Raw genomic sequence first — 12,379 nt, 5'->3', positions numbered from 1 at the left:
CAGGGGGACTTCAGCATCGTTGAAGACAGTTTTAACGATGCCGAAGTCGTTCCCCTGATCGATGGTCGCTGGAGAGAGCTGTCTGTGTGACAGCTCCCCAGCGGCTTACCAACGATCACGGCCAGGTCGTATCGCTGGTCGTGATCGTTGGTAAATCGCTATGTGAGACGGGGCCTTTATACTATAGTAATAGTGAAATATTTTCAAGTAGATAAAGAGTAACATTTTACAAACACCTCAGACAAAAGGAAAGGGATGAAGTGTGATGTTGAGGTCACTTGCTGTGATTGCTGAGATACCGTACAGCTGGGGCGATGCGGTGACTCTGGCTGCATCATCTGTCACCCTGCCATGTGTCACTGCTACATGGCCAAGTGAAAGGGTTCACATTGTTACCCCGGGGTCTACGGAGCCCTAACCTGTTTCTGTGGAAACTGCCAGGTTTAGCGGGTTTCCCATGGTCCCCAGCCATGGTGCATGAAGGTGTACCTTAGTAATGAGGCTGGTGTCACACTTGTGTTTGGCTGGACCGGCACTTCTGCATGTGTCCTGATCTTTAACATTTGCTACGCACGGACGTGAGTTGTATGCAGATGCGTCCGTATGCGGCGTTTTAACGTGTCTGCCAACCGCACAGGGCGTGCAGTCGGGCACGTCACGACGCCGCATGCGGACGCCTCTGCATACACCTTTCAGGAAATCTGTAAAGTGCGCACATACACTAACAAACTGGTTTATTCACCAAGCCCCAAGTGCACACGCTCAGGTTTTACAGCAGAAAAATCTGTTGCACGTACAGAAATGTTGGCGCGAAAAACGTGCAACGCGCTGCTCTTCCCCCTATTAATTTGCATGGGTGTATACTGCTAGAAATACACTATACACTCAAAGAATTGGCACCGTGCTGCGGTTATGACACTGCTTCAAATCTGCAAGGAGAAAATAAGCGGCGTGTGACGCCAGAAGTCTGCTTCACTGTGCTGGGACTGTAACACGCAGTGTGTGAACATACCCTACCTTCATGAGACCCGTACTGTGCACACACGTGTCACCCTCAGCACACAGCTGCGCTTGACAAGAGGGAAGGCTTTGGCCATTCCTGCCGCTAGCCACGACCACCTCAGCCCGCGCCATAGTAATAATGGATCTTCCTCTTCCCTCCGAGAGGTAGGTAGTGGGGCTGAGGGACGAGATTTATGCTGTGGTCAGTGTGCTTGCGCATGCGCGTCACCGTCATACTGGCTTTCCGGCGCCCTCGCACGCCACTAGCCGTAATTCGAGTCGCAGTTGCTGCCATGGTGATGGGTCGTACGGTGAGTACTAGTTTTACGACACTTCCGGCCGCTGTGAGCGAGTGGCGGTGCTGTGTAGTGAGAGGAGTCGTGTCCGGTGCAGACCGCCGTCCTCGCCATGGAGGTCCCGCTGCCCCCTGAAGGTGAGAGGCAGGATTTCGTTCTCCTCTAGGGTTGAGGTGTTTCCCGCCATGTTGGGGAGGAGTGAGTGGATCTCTCGGGAGTTAACCCCATAGGTCCTGGCAGTGACCTGGCAGCCCGGTGCATCTGTGTACATCGCCCATGGCTTATTCTAGGGACTGTGTGTAATGGTGAGACCCCTCTTCCCCTGTACTGTGGTGGTCTCGCACACAGAGCAGTGCTGAGAGGGGTTTTCTCACTGTCACTTACCCCATTCCTGCTACTGCCAGTTTTTCATTGTTTTGCTCTTTTTTTTTCTTGCTTCTTTCAAGACATAAATGTATTTTCCGGGACATACTAAAAAGAATGAAGAAAAGGAATAAATAAAAAGAATGAACATAATAACTTATAGCTCCAAAGAGATGGAGAGGTGTTATAGATTTCTTATGCATCTTGGATATGAACGGAACATGAATTGTATGTAGACAATTAGGAAATCAACACATATCCCATATAAACAGGTGTATACTATATTCCCTGAGCCTGATAGGTGGGAATGAACATGAAATATATGTAGATAATAGGGGAATGAACACATATTCCATATAAACAGGTGTATATTATATTCCCTGAGCCTGATAGGTGGGGAATGAACATGAAATATATGTAGATAATAGAGGAATGAACACATATCCCATATAAACAGGTGTATACTATATTCCCTGAGCCTGATAGGTGGGAATGAACATGAAATATATGTAGATAATAGGGGAATGAACACATATTCCATATAAACAGGTGTATATTATATTCCCTGAGCCTGATAGGTGGGGAATGAACATGAAATATATGTAGATAATAGAGGAATGAACACATATCCCATATAAACAGGTATATATTATATTCCCTGAGCCTGATAGGTGGGGAATGAACGTGAAATATATGTAGATAATAGGGGAATGAACACATATCCCATATAAACAGGTGGATATTATATTCCCTGTGCCTTATAGGTGGGGAATGAACATGAAATATATGTAGAGAATAGGAGAATGAAATTAAACTGTCTGCAGACCTAAGGCACATTAAAAAAAAAAAAGACAATTTTTTCAGTGGCTAAATGTGAAACAACCTGCTGTATTCCACGTAGTCATTTTGTGGCAATGATATGAAACGGTCTGCAGACCTAAGGCACATTAAAAAATATATTTTTTTTCAGTTACAAAAAGTTAGACAACCCGCTGTACCACACAATTTCAAGGCCAAAAACAAATTTTCCAGGACGTCCCCCTGACAGCACGCTGGAGGACGTCCTCCTCCTCCTTGCAGGGACAGGAAATACAACACGAGAGGTTAAAAGGTCCCACTCCACCCCCTTTCCTTCAGTGTTTTTCCTGTCCCTGCATGGAGGGACACACGAGAGCAGAGCAGCGCGGAGCAGCGCAGAAACGTACCATTCCAGAGGGCCCGGGGGATCGTGCGGCGGTGCCAATATCTTTCCCCCGCGACGGTGGCCCGAGGCAGAAACTCCCCGGTGGGGAGTCCCTCTGCCTAGAGACCAGTCGAGCGGACGAGGTCCTGGGTGAGAGCCGCTTCCTCCCGGTGGGAGGCTCTCGGCTCGGGCGCCAGGCCAGCAAGAGGCGCCACATGTCAGGAGATCCGGCAGCGGTTTGCGTTCCACGAGGTGGAACGCGGAAGTAGGTCGTACAGCACTTCCGGTGGCGTCTCGAGGTAAGGTGACGTCACATCCGGGGGGAGGCGATGCACTCGGCGTGCGTTCCACTGGGTGGAACGCGGAAGTATGCATACATAAACCCGGAGGTACTGCAATAGCGCGCCCTGCTTTCCTCTGTATGAAGGAGGATAAGGCGCAAGATTTGTTTGTGGTGACGGCAGGACACGATACAGCGGATAGTCCGGGCCAGCCAGCATATTGAACCGCATCTGATGCCGGAGACTAAGGGTGAGCGCAGCAGAAGCTGCTATATCCTTTATTTGATTAAGAGATTACACACTTACCCTGTGTATTCCTCAACAGAAGATATGGAGGTCAGAAGTGAGGAGGCAGGGGTAAGTGCGCAGGGCGCAGAATGACGTTATTTTTGCACATACACTGAGCAATGCCTATTCTTATATTTAAGGATAAGGAGGCTACACATAATCCCCTCCCTCTGACAAAGAAGACGGGAAAAGCATCTTCAAAGTCTAAGAGGTGTTCTGTGTGTAATACGAAGCTTCCAGAGACATATAATAAAGCTCTCTGCAGCTCGTGTATCTCTAAGATCGTCAGAGAGGAACAACCTTCTTTATTGTCGGAAATGAGGAGCCTAATCCGAGAGGAGGTCCAGAACTCCCTGGCCTCAATGTCTCAAAGCGGTCGGTCCAGTCCAGGCCCGGCACGGAAGAGACCCAGAAGTGAGGCAGCGCAGGAGGATCGGTACGATTCTTCAGAAGAAGAATTGGAGTTTAGAGATTCAGATCAAGAAGAAGGAGAATTGCCTAAGGAAGAACAAGAGCAAGGAAGAAAGTATTATTTCCCAGTGGAAGACACGGAGCAGCTAGTTCAAGCGGTAAGAGAGACTATGCAGATAAAGGAAGAACCACGGCTGAAATCGAGACAAGACCAGATGTTTGGAGGTCTCACGCATCAAGAAAAGACGGTTTTCCCTGTGAGCGAACACATTCGTCGGATGATAGCCCAAGAATGGAAGGATGTGGAGCGTAGGTTGGTGATGTCGCGTGAGTTTAAAGGTCGTCTACCGTTTAACCCTGAAGAAATCAAGACTTGGGAAGAAATTCCGAAAGTAGATGTGCCCATAGCCAAGGTTACAAAGAAGACTTCCATCCCTTTTGAAGATTCCTCAAGTCTCAGGGACGCAATGGATCGGAAGGCAGATATCCTATTACGTCGAGCTTGGGAAACCTCAGCAGCTCTGATTAAGACTAACATCGCGGCTACGTCAGTAGCAAGGTCCATGTTCCTGTGGATGGAACAATTAGAAGAACATTTGATTAACAAGACTCCGCGGGCAGATATAATTGCCTCCCTGCCTATCATAAAGTCAGCTACGGCTTTCATGGCAGATACTTCGGCTGAGTCCGTTAGATTTGCAGCCAGAAATAGTTCTTTGTCAAATGCGACCCGTAGGGCTATTTGGCTTAGATCTTGGTCGGGGGATAACGCATCAAAAAATAAATTATGCGCCATTCCATTTATGGGGTCCAAAATTTTTGGTCAGGCTCTGGATGATATTTTAGAATCTGCATCAGATACTAAAAAAGGATTCCCGGAGGAAAAACCCAGGAAGATTCAGCCTTTTCGGAAAAGGCCCTTTCCTCCTCCCCCCCCCTCCCCCCCGCAGGCAGCCTGAGTATAGAGAACAATGGAGACCCAGCAGGGGGTCCTTCAGGGGTTCCTTTACTCAAAACAGAAAAGGAAGGAGTTCCCTTTTTAGTTCAAGCTATAGACAAAGAAGGCAATGACGCCATAGGGATAGGCGGGAGATTAAGTCTGTTTCTAGATTCTTGGAGTCTGATCTCAGACAACAGATATGTCCTCGGTATTATTGCAGACTGTTACAAAATAGAACTAATATCCCGCGTACCACAGAGGTGTATCGCACCAACCGTTGTAACCACAAACTCCCCTATGTACTCAGACCTGCAAAAGCTATTCAGCTCCCAGGTCATAGTTCGGGTTCCCGCTCCAGAAATAGGTTCAGGTCACTATTCGTCTCTTTTCTCAATCCCAAAATTGTCAGGAGAATCCCGAACGATAATAAATTTAAAACCTCTAAACATGTACGTGAAGTACAAAAGATTCAGGATGGAGTCTATAAAATCAACGATCCATCTGATAAACAAAGACTCGGTGATGTGCACTCTCGACCTGAAGAGTGCATATTATCAGGTTCCAATACATCCCTCTTCTCAGGACCTACTGAGGTTCTCGGTGAAATTTCCGGAGCAAACCTGCCACTTCCAATTTCAATGCCTTCCCTTCGGCCTAGCATCGGCTCCAAGGATTTTCACGAAGTTGATAGCAGAAGTGGTGGCTTACCTAAGAAACCAAGGCATAACGATAATTCCATACTTAGACGATTTTCTCGTGGTGGCAAGAACAGAAGATATTCTGCTAAATCACAGAGATCGAGTCATAACGGTTTTGGAACACCTAGGATGGGTGGTAAACCGGGAAAAGTCTCATCTAAGGCCCGAATCCCGAAAAATATTTTTAGGAGTACTCCTGGACTCTACGGCTAGACAATCCTTTTTGCCAGAAGTCAAGCGGCTTTCAATGAAGAAGATGGTGCTAGAATTCCTAAAGGGTCCGGTTACAGTAAGATCCGCCATGAAAATGTTGGGGAAGATGACAGCTTGCATCCCTTGTGTCAGGTGGGCTCAGGCACACTCAAGACCACTACAGGAACAAGTACTCAAAATATGGGACCGTCATCGTTCATCCCTGGACAAAAGGCTTCATCTATCAATAGACATAAGAAGATCTCTACAATGGTGCACCCGAGACTACAACCTAAAAGTAGGTGTTCCGTGGATCGCAACCCCCTGCGTGGTTATCACCACGGACGCAAGTCAGTGGGGATGGGGAGCTCACTTGGAAGGAAAGTTCTTTCAGGGAGAATGGCCAAGGAAAATCAGTCGGATGTCATCAAACTACAGAGAATTGTACGCAGTCTGGGAGGCCCTCAGAAGAAATCGTCCCCGCCTAAGAAACAGACACGTAAAAATCCTATTGGACAATGTGACAACAGTATCCTTTTTGAGACACCAAGGAGGTTCCAGACACAAGGCTCTTCAAGATCTAGCTCAAAGGATTTTTGCTTGGTCAGAAAACACAATCCTGTCAATAACAGCGGTACATCTAGAGGGATCTCAAAACATTCTGGCCGATTACCTAAGCAGAAAAAAGGTGTCTCCAACAGAATGGGAATTAAATCAAAACATTTTTCAAATACTATGCCACCGTTGGGGAACTCCTGGCATAGACTTGTTCGCTACAAGGAAAAACTCGAAGGTGCCAAGATTTTATTCCCTCAACCCTTCAGACATCCCGGAAGCAGTCGACGCACTGAGTCAGAGGTGGGACGAACCTCTATCTTATGCGTTCCCTCCAATAGCACTTATCCCAGTAGTGCTCAGGAAGATTCAAGAGGATCAAGCAACAGCGATAACAATAGTACCATACTGGCCAAAAAGAAGCTGGTTCCCATTGTTAGGAGCCATGATGTTGGAAAACCCTATCAGACTCCCGTTATGGAAGGACATCATTTATCAGGGACCGGTGTTACACCAAGATCCAGGGAGATTACATCTATCAGCATGGATCCTGAGAGGGACATGTTAAAGGCCAGAGGTCTGTCGGACAAAGTAATTTCAACCATCCAGGCTAGTAGAAAGCCTGTTACTGCGGCCATCTATCACAAGATTTGGAAGAAGTTTTGTACAGAAAGTGGCAGGTCGGCCGGGATACCGGGAGCCTTGGATGTTCCTCGAGTTTTGAATTTTCTACAGTCTGGCTTCGACATGGGGCTTAGGCCAAGTACTCTTAAAGTTCAGATTTCGGCGCTCAGTACTTTCCTAGATTATCCATTGGCTTCTCACCCGTGGATAATTAGATTCGTGAAGGCCATCCAGAGATTACGTCCTACCTTGAGGCAGCTAGTTCCTTCTTGGGACTTAAATTTAGTTCTTAGGGCTCTGTGTAAAGATCCCTATACTCTTAGAGAAGATATGCCTATTTCAGTACGTACCTGGAAGACGGCCTTCTTGGTAGCCATTACAACAGCTAAGCGCGTAGGCGAGATTCAAGCCCTTTCAATTAAAGATCCTTACCTTCAGGTCCGGGAAGACCATATAATTCTAAAATTAGATCCAACTTTTGTCCCCAAAGTAGCCTCGTTAAAAAATCGAGACCAGGAAATAATTTTACCTTCCTTTTGTGACAACCCTTCTAATGAAAAGGAACGGGCATTACACTCCCTGGATGTTAGACAGGCAGTTTTAGACTATCTGGAAGCCACTAGTTCCTGGAGGAAGGATTCTAATCTGTTTATTTTATTTGGGGGCAGAAATAGAGGTAAAAAAGCTTCCAAGACCTCAATTGCTAGATGGATCACGTCTATAATCTCAAAAGCCTACACATCAGAAGGGATAGATTGTCCAGTAGGGATTAAAGCGCACTCTACTAGGGCGATTTCGGCTTCATGGGCCGAGCGGGCAGGGGCATCCCTAGATCAGATTTGCAAGGCCGCTACTTGGGCCAGAGTAAATACTTTTTGTAAGCATTATAAATTGGATGTGTTGGCTGCACATCAAACATCTTTTGGGAGAAAAGTTCTCCAGGCAGTTGTCCCACCCTAAAGGAGGTTTTCTTTGGTATTCTCCAGCGTGCTGTCAGGGGGACGTCCTGGAAAATGGGTATTATACCTACCGATAATTCGGTTTCCAGGAGTCCATCCTGACAGCACCGTTACTTCCCCCCCATGTATTCTATTCTCATATGCTGTATATATTGGTAATAAAGAGTTTTTTGCAAAGTATATCTATCCATGGTGTGGTACTTGTCAAAACACTGAAGGAAAGGGGGTGGAGTGGGACCTTTTAACCTCTTGTGTTGTATTTCCTGTCCCTGCGAGGAGGAGGACGTCCTCCAGCGTGCTGTCAGGATGGACTCCTGGAAACCGAATTATCGGTAGGTATAATACCCATTATTCTGCTATTAATGTCATACAGTAATGGACCTGAGTTTAAAAATAGTTTGTAGCATCTAGTGTGTTCTAGAGGCCTGATACAGAGGCCACAAAAGATTATTGTGTTAATAATGTCATACAGTAAGGGATCTGATTTGAAAAATACTTTTAGCATCTAGTGTGTTCTAGAGGCCTAATACATAGGCCACAAGCAAATTTTTCTGTTATTAACGTCATACAGTAAGGGACCTGACTTGAAAATTAGTTTGTAGCATCTAGTGTGTTATAGAGGCCTGATACATATTCCACAAACAAATTCTTCTGTTATTAATGTCCTACAGTAAGGGACATGAGTTTAAAAATAGTTTGTAGCATCTAGTGTGTTATAGAGCCCTGATCATTTGTCCAAAAATAAAATATTTTTTTCTGTGACTAACACAATACAGCATGCCATATTTCAACTTTGAATTTACTGTCGCTGAAATTCAGCTGTTTGCAGAGGTGGTGAAGACTTTAAAATCTAATTTTTGATTATTAATACTGAACTCCAACCACACTATCTGAGCAACATGATTGGGAAAAAGCAAGGTCGTGGTGGAAGGTGAATTAGGCTAGGTGTTCAAGATGTACGTGGGGTAGGTGGTAATGTTTGTGAAAGCACTAGTGAAGCAACATCACTTTCTATGCAAAGACAACTGACAACTTATGTTACTGGACAGGCTACACCACTACCTTTCTTTGGCAGACACACAGTGGTACGCCTTGTTGATGATGCCCCAAAACAGCATGTACTCGAGTGGATGGCAAGTGCAGCTTCAAGTGGCCTTTCCACTTCCTCCACCTCAACTTCACACCCAGTACAGTCCACAGAGGTGGCACCCAAATTTCCCTTGCTTCCCCAGCGTCCCAATTATCCAAACGTTCAACTGACTGTACGGAACCACAGATGGGTGAGTCTGAAGAGCTGTTCACACATTCTATGTCATGTTCATCATAAGTGTACGCAAAAGCTTCACAGAGTCAAGAGGAGGAAATGTGCATCGATGCCTAAAATTTTTTTAGCTTGGATCCGGGGCAGGAAGATGTATGGTGCAAACAGCATCCTGACCCTCGTCATCAGACGTTAACTCCTGGGGGGCGGGTGATCCTGATGAGACTAAAATATCTGAGGCTCACAGGGACTGTACTGTGCTGTCAGGGCAAGAAGAGGAGGGTGACTCAATGGCAAGGAATGTGATAACACACAGGATGATGATGATGAGGTGTTACATCCCAGTTGGCGTGAACATAGAGGCACACAGGTGGGTGGTGTCTGCCAATAATTTTTGGAAATGTGAACACTCATGGTTGGGTGTGACAGGGTATACAGCAGAGCAGGAAGGGACAACAGGCCGAGGGACGATCCAACGAGATTTATTAAAGCAGGGAGCATACAACATCAAATATCCATAATGTCCTTCAAATCCACGAGAAGTCCACAATAAGTCCAAGTAAAGAAACAGATCTGGAGGTGCTTTCCAGTAATCCCGCACCCGATAAACGAAACAATAGTCCTTCCACGAGTCCAACAGAATAGATTCGGGGGCACCTCCCGATAATCCTTGTGCCAGCTAACAAAGCAATAGTCCACACGAGTCCAAGGGATCCCAAAACAATCTCACGAACGACGAGATATGTCCTCAGCTCAAGTCTCGCCCCGTTCGCTTCCGCAGTCACAGATGGACGTGGGGTCTTGCCTCAGCTAAGAATCCCCACTCCTTCTCCTTTAAGGATCAACTCACATCTGATCTCAAAAATATAAATGGATTGTCTGAGCTCCTGGGATCCGCCCATGAAGGGGGTAGGGGGTCACACCTTCTATTCAATGGTTGGGTCCACCAGAAGATTCTAGACTGGTCGGCTCCGCTTAGTCTATCTAGTATGTACATTTGACTAGCCACCTGCTGTGAGGAAGAATGGCTATTCCTTCACTAGTGATGTTGACAAAGCTTAATTACATTATAGCTTAGGGCTGCAAGTATTGGGGGAAGGAGACATGTTGTTACAGGTGAACTCACAGCACAAGAAAATACATAAATTACAGCTAATAGAAACCAGAGAACAGTTATATACATCAAATGGCATATTATTCAAATACAGGACAGGGCAAAAGTACATATCATGACATGGGTCTCCATCATGCGTGTTGCCTGTAGCAGTCGGCCTCCGAGACCGACAGGCCTCCACATCCTTGGACTTAACTACCCGTGTTACTATCCTTAAATTTTTCTGACAATGATAGTCTAGAAAACTAATACCGTATTTTCCGGCGTATAAGACGACTGGGCGTATAAGACGACCCCCCAACTTTACCAGTTAAAATATAAAATCTTCTTAAAAGTCGGGGGTCTTCTTATACACCCTATGTCGTCTTATAGGGCCGGTGAATATGTGCCTTTTGGGGGGGGGGGGGAGTGATCCTGATGACGAGGGGGCGTCTCACAGGAAAGTGAGTATCCCCCATTACCTTATCGTAGCGGTGCAGCGTGGGGGTCTCAGTGCTGGGAGTGGCGGCGGCGGCTGCTGTGCTCTGGTGCGGCGGCTGCTGTGCTCTGGTGCGGCGGCTCCTCTTCTGTGTGGGGCCTCTGTGCTGTGAGGTGGCGGTGGCGGCGGCATATCTTTATCCAGTTGGGGCTCCTCCGGCATCTCCTTAGCCCTGGAGGCCCCGCCGCAACTCCATCGGTGCAATGCAGCGGCCATTTTCCCGGAGGCAGCTCAATAGGTGCGATGCGGTGGCCTCCGGGAAAATGGCCGCTGCTCAGATTCAGATCTCGTCCCGAAATCTCGGGACACGAGATCTGAATCTGAGCAGCGGCCATTTTCCCGGAGGCCACCACATTGCACCGATGGAGTTGCGGCGGGGCCTCCAGGGCTAAGGAGATGCCGGAGGAGCCCCAACTGGATAAAGATACGCCGCTGCCGCCGCCACCTCACAGCACAGAGGCCCCACACAGAAGAGGAGCCGCCGCACCAGAACACAGCCGCTCCCAGCACTGACACCCCCACGCTGCACCGCTAGGATAAGGTAATGGGGATTACTCACTTTCCTGTGAGACGCCCCCTCGTCATCAGGATCACTCCCCCTCCCCACCCACCATATACACCGGCGTACAAGACGATTCCCGGCGTATAAGACGACCCCCGACTTTTAAGAAGATTTTCGGGGGTTAAAAAGTCGTCTTATACGCCGGAAAATACGGTATTTGAATTAATTGGCGAATATTGCAAATTCGGCGAACGTAATCTGAACCAAACATTGAAATATTCGCTTATCTCTAATTTTGAACACTATTGTAAGTGAGTAAAATAAATCACATAATGGCTATGCTAAAACTTTAAAAAACTTCAAAACTTATTAATTATTATAAGGATTAGTAGAAGAATTTGGTGAAATTCTGCTCAATGTCTGCTCAAAAAACTCTGTAACTTAGTGTATGTTCACACTTTATTTTTTGGAGCAGAAACTCTTCAAATCATCATAAAATACTCAAAACTTCTGGTGGTGTAATATTAACCCCTTCACCCCCGGAGCTTTTTCCGTTTTTCCATTTTCGTTTTTCGCTACCCTCCTTCCCAGAGCCATAACTTTTTTATTTTTCCGTCAATTTGGCCATGTGAGGGCTTATTTTTTGCGGGACGAGTTGTACTTTTGAACGACATCATTGGTTTTAGCATGTCGTGTACTAGAAAACGGGAAAAAAATTCCAAGTGCAGTGAAATTGCAAAAAAAGTGCAATCCCACACTTGTTTTTTGCTTGCCTATTTTGCTAGGTTCACTAAATGCTAAAACTGACCTGCCATTATGATTCTCCAGGTCACTACGAGTTTATAGACACCTAACATGACTAGGTTATTTTTCACCTAAGTGGTGAAAAAAAATTCCAAACTTTGCAAAAAACAAAACAAAACAAAATTGCGCCATTTTCCGATACTCGTAGCGTCTCCATTTTTCGTGATCTGGGGTCAGGTGAGGGCTTATTTTTTGCGTGCCGAGCTGGCGTTTTTAATGATAGCATTTTGGTGTAGATACGTTCTTTTGATCGCCCGTTATTGCATTTTAATGCAATGTCGTGGCGACCAAAAAAACGTAAATCTGGCGTTTCGATTTTTTTTCTCATTACGCCATTTAGCGATCAGGTTAATGCTTTTTTTTTATTGATAGATCGGGCGATTCTGAACGCGGCGATACCAAATATGTGTAGGTTGGGTTTTTTTTTT

General features: G+C 46.3%; 1 protein-coding gene across 3 annotated transcripts in view; it reads left to right on the top strand.

Annotated features, from left to right (window-relative positions):
- The first annotated feature begins 1,298 nt into the window (after window positions 1–1,298).
- The window catches only part of CHERP (calcium homeostasis endoplasmic reticulum protein), a 121,054-nt gene continuing 109,973 nt past the window's right edge, over window positions 1,299–12,379 (top strand). For all 3 annotated transcript variants that reach the window (XM_077253024.1, XM_077253009.1, XM_077253018.1), the window contains exon 1: window positions 1,299–1,435. In XM_077253024.1, coding sequence (XP_077109139.1) covers window positions 1,411–1,435 — 25 coding nt within the window. In that variant the 5' untranslated portion in view covers window positions 1,299–1,410. The remainder of the gene's footprint in view (window positions 1,436–12,379) is intronic.

This window comes from Ranitomeya variabilis, chromosome 1 (assembly GCF_051348905.1).
Source record: "Ranitomeya variabilis isolate aRanVar5 chromosome 1, aRanVar5.hap1, whole genome shotgun sequence".
NCBI lineage: Eukaryota > Metazoa > Chordata > Amphibia > Anura > Dendrobatidae > Ranitomeya > Ranitomeya variabilis.
The sequence above is the reverse complement of the archived record's forward strand: the minus strand, read 5'-3'. Positions and strand labels throughout refer to the sequence as shown.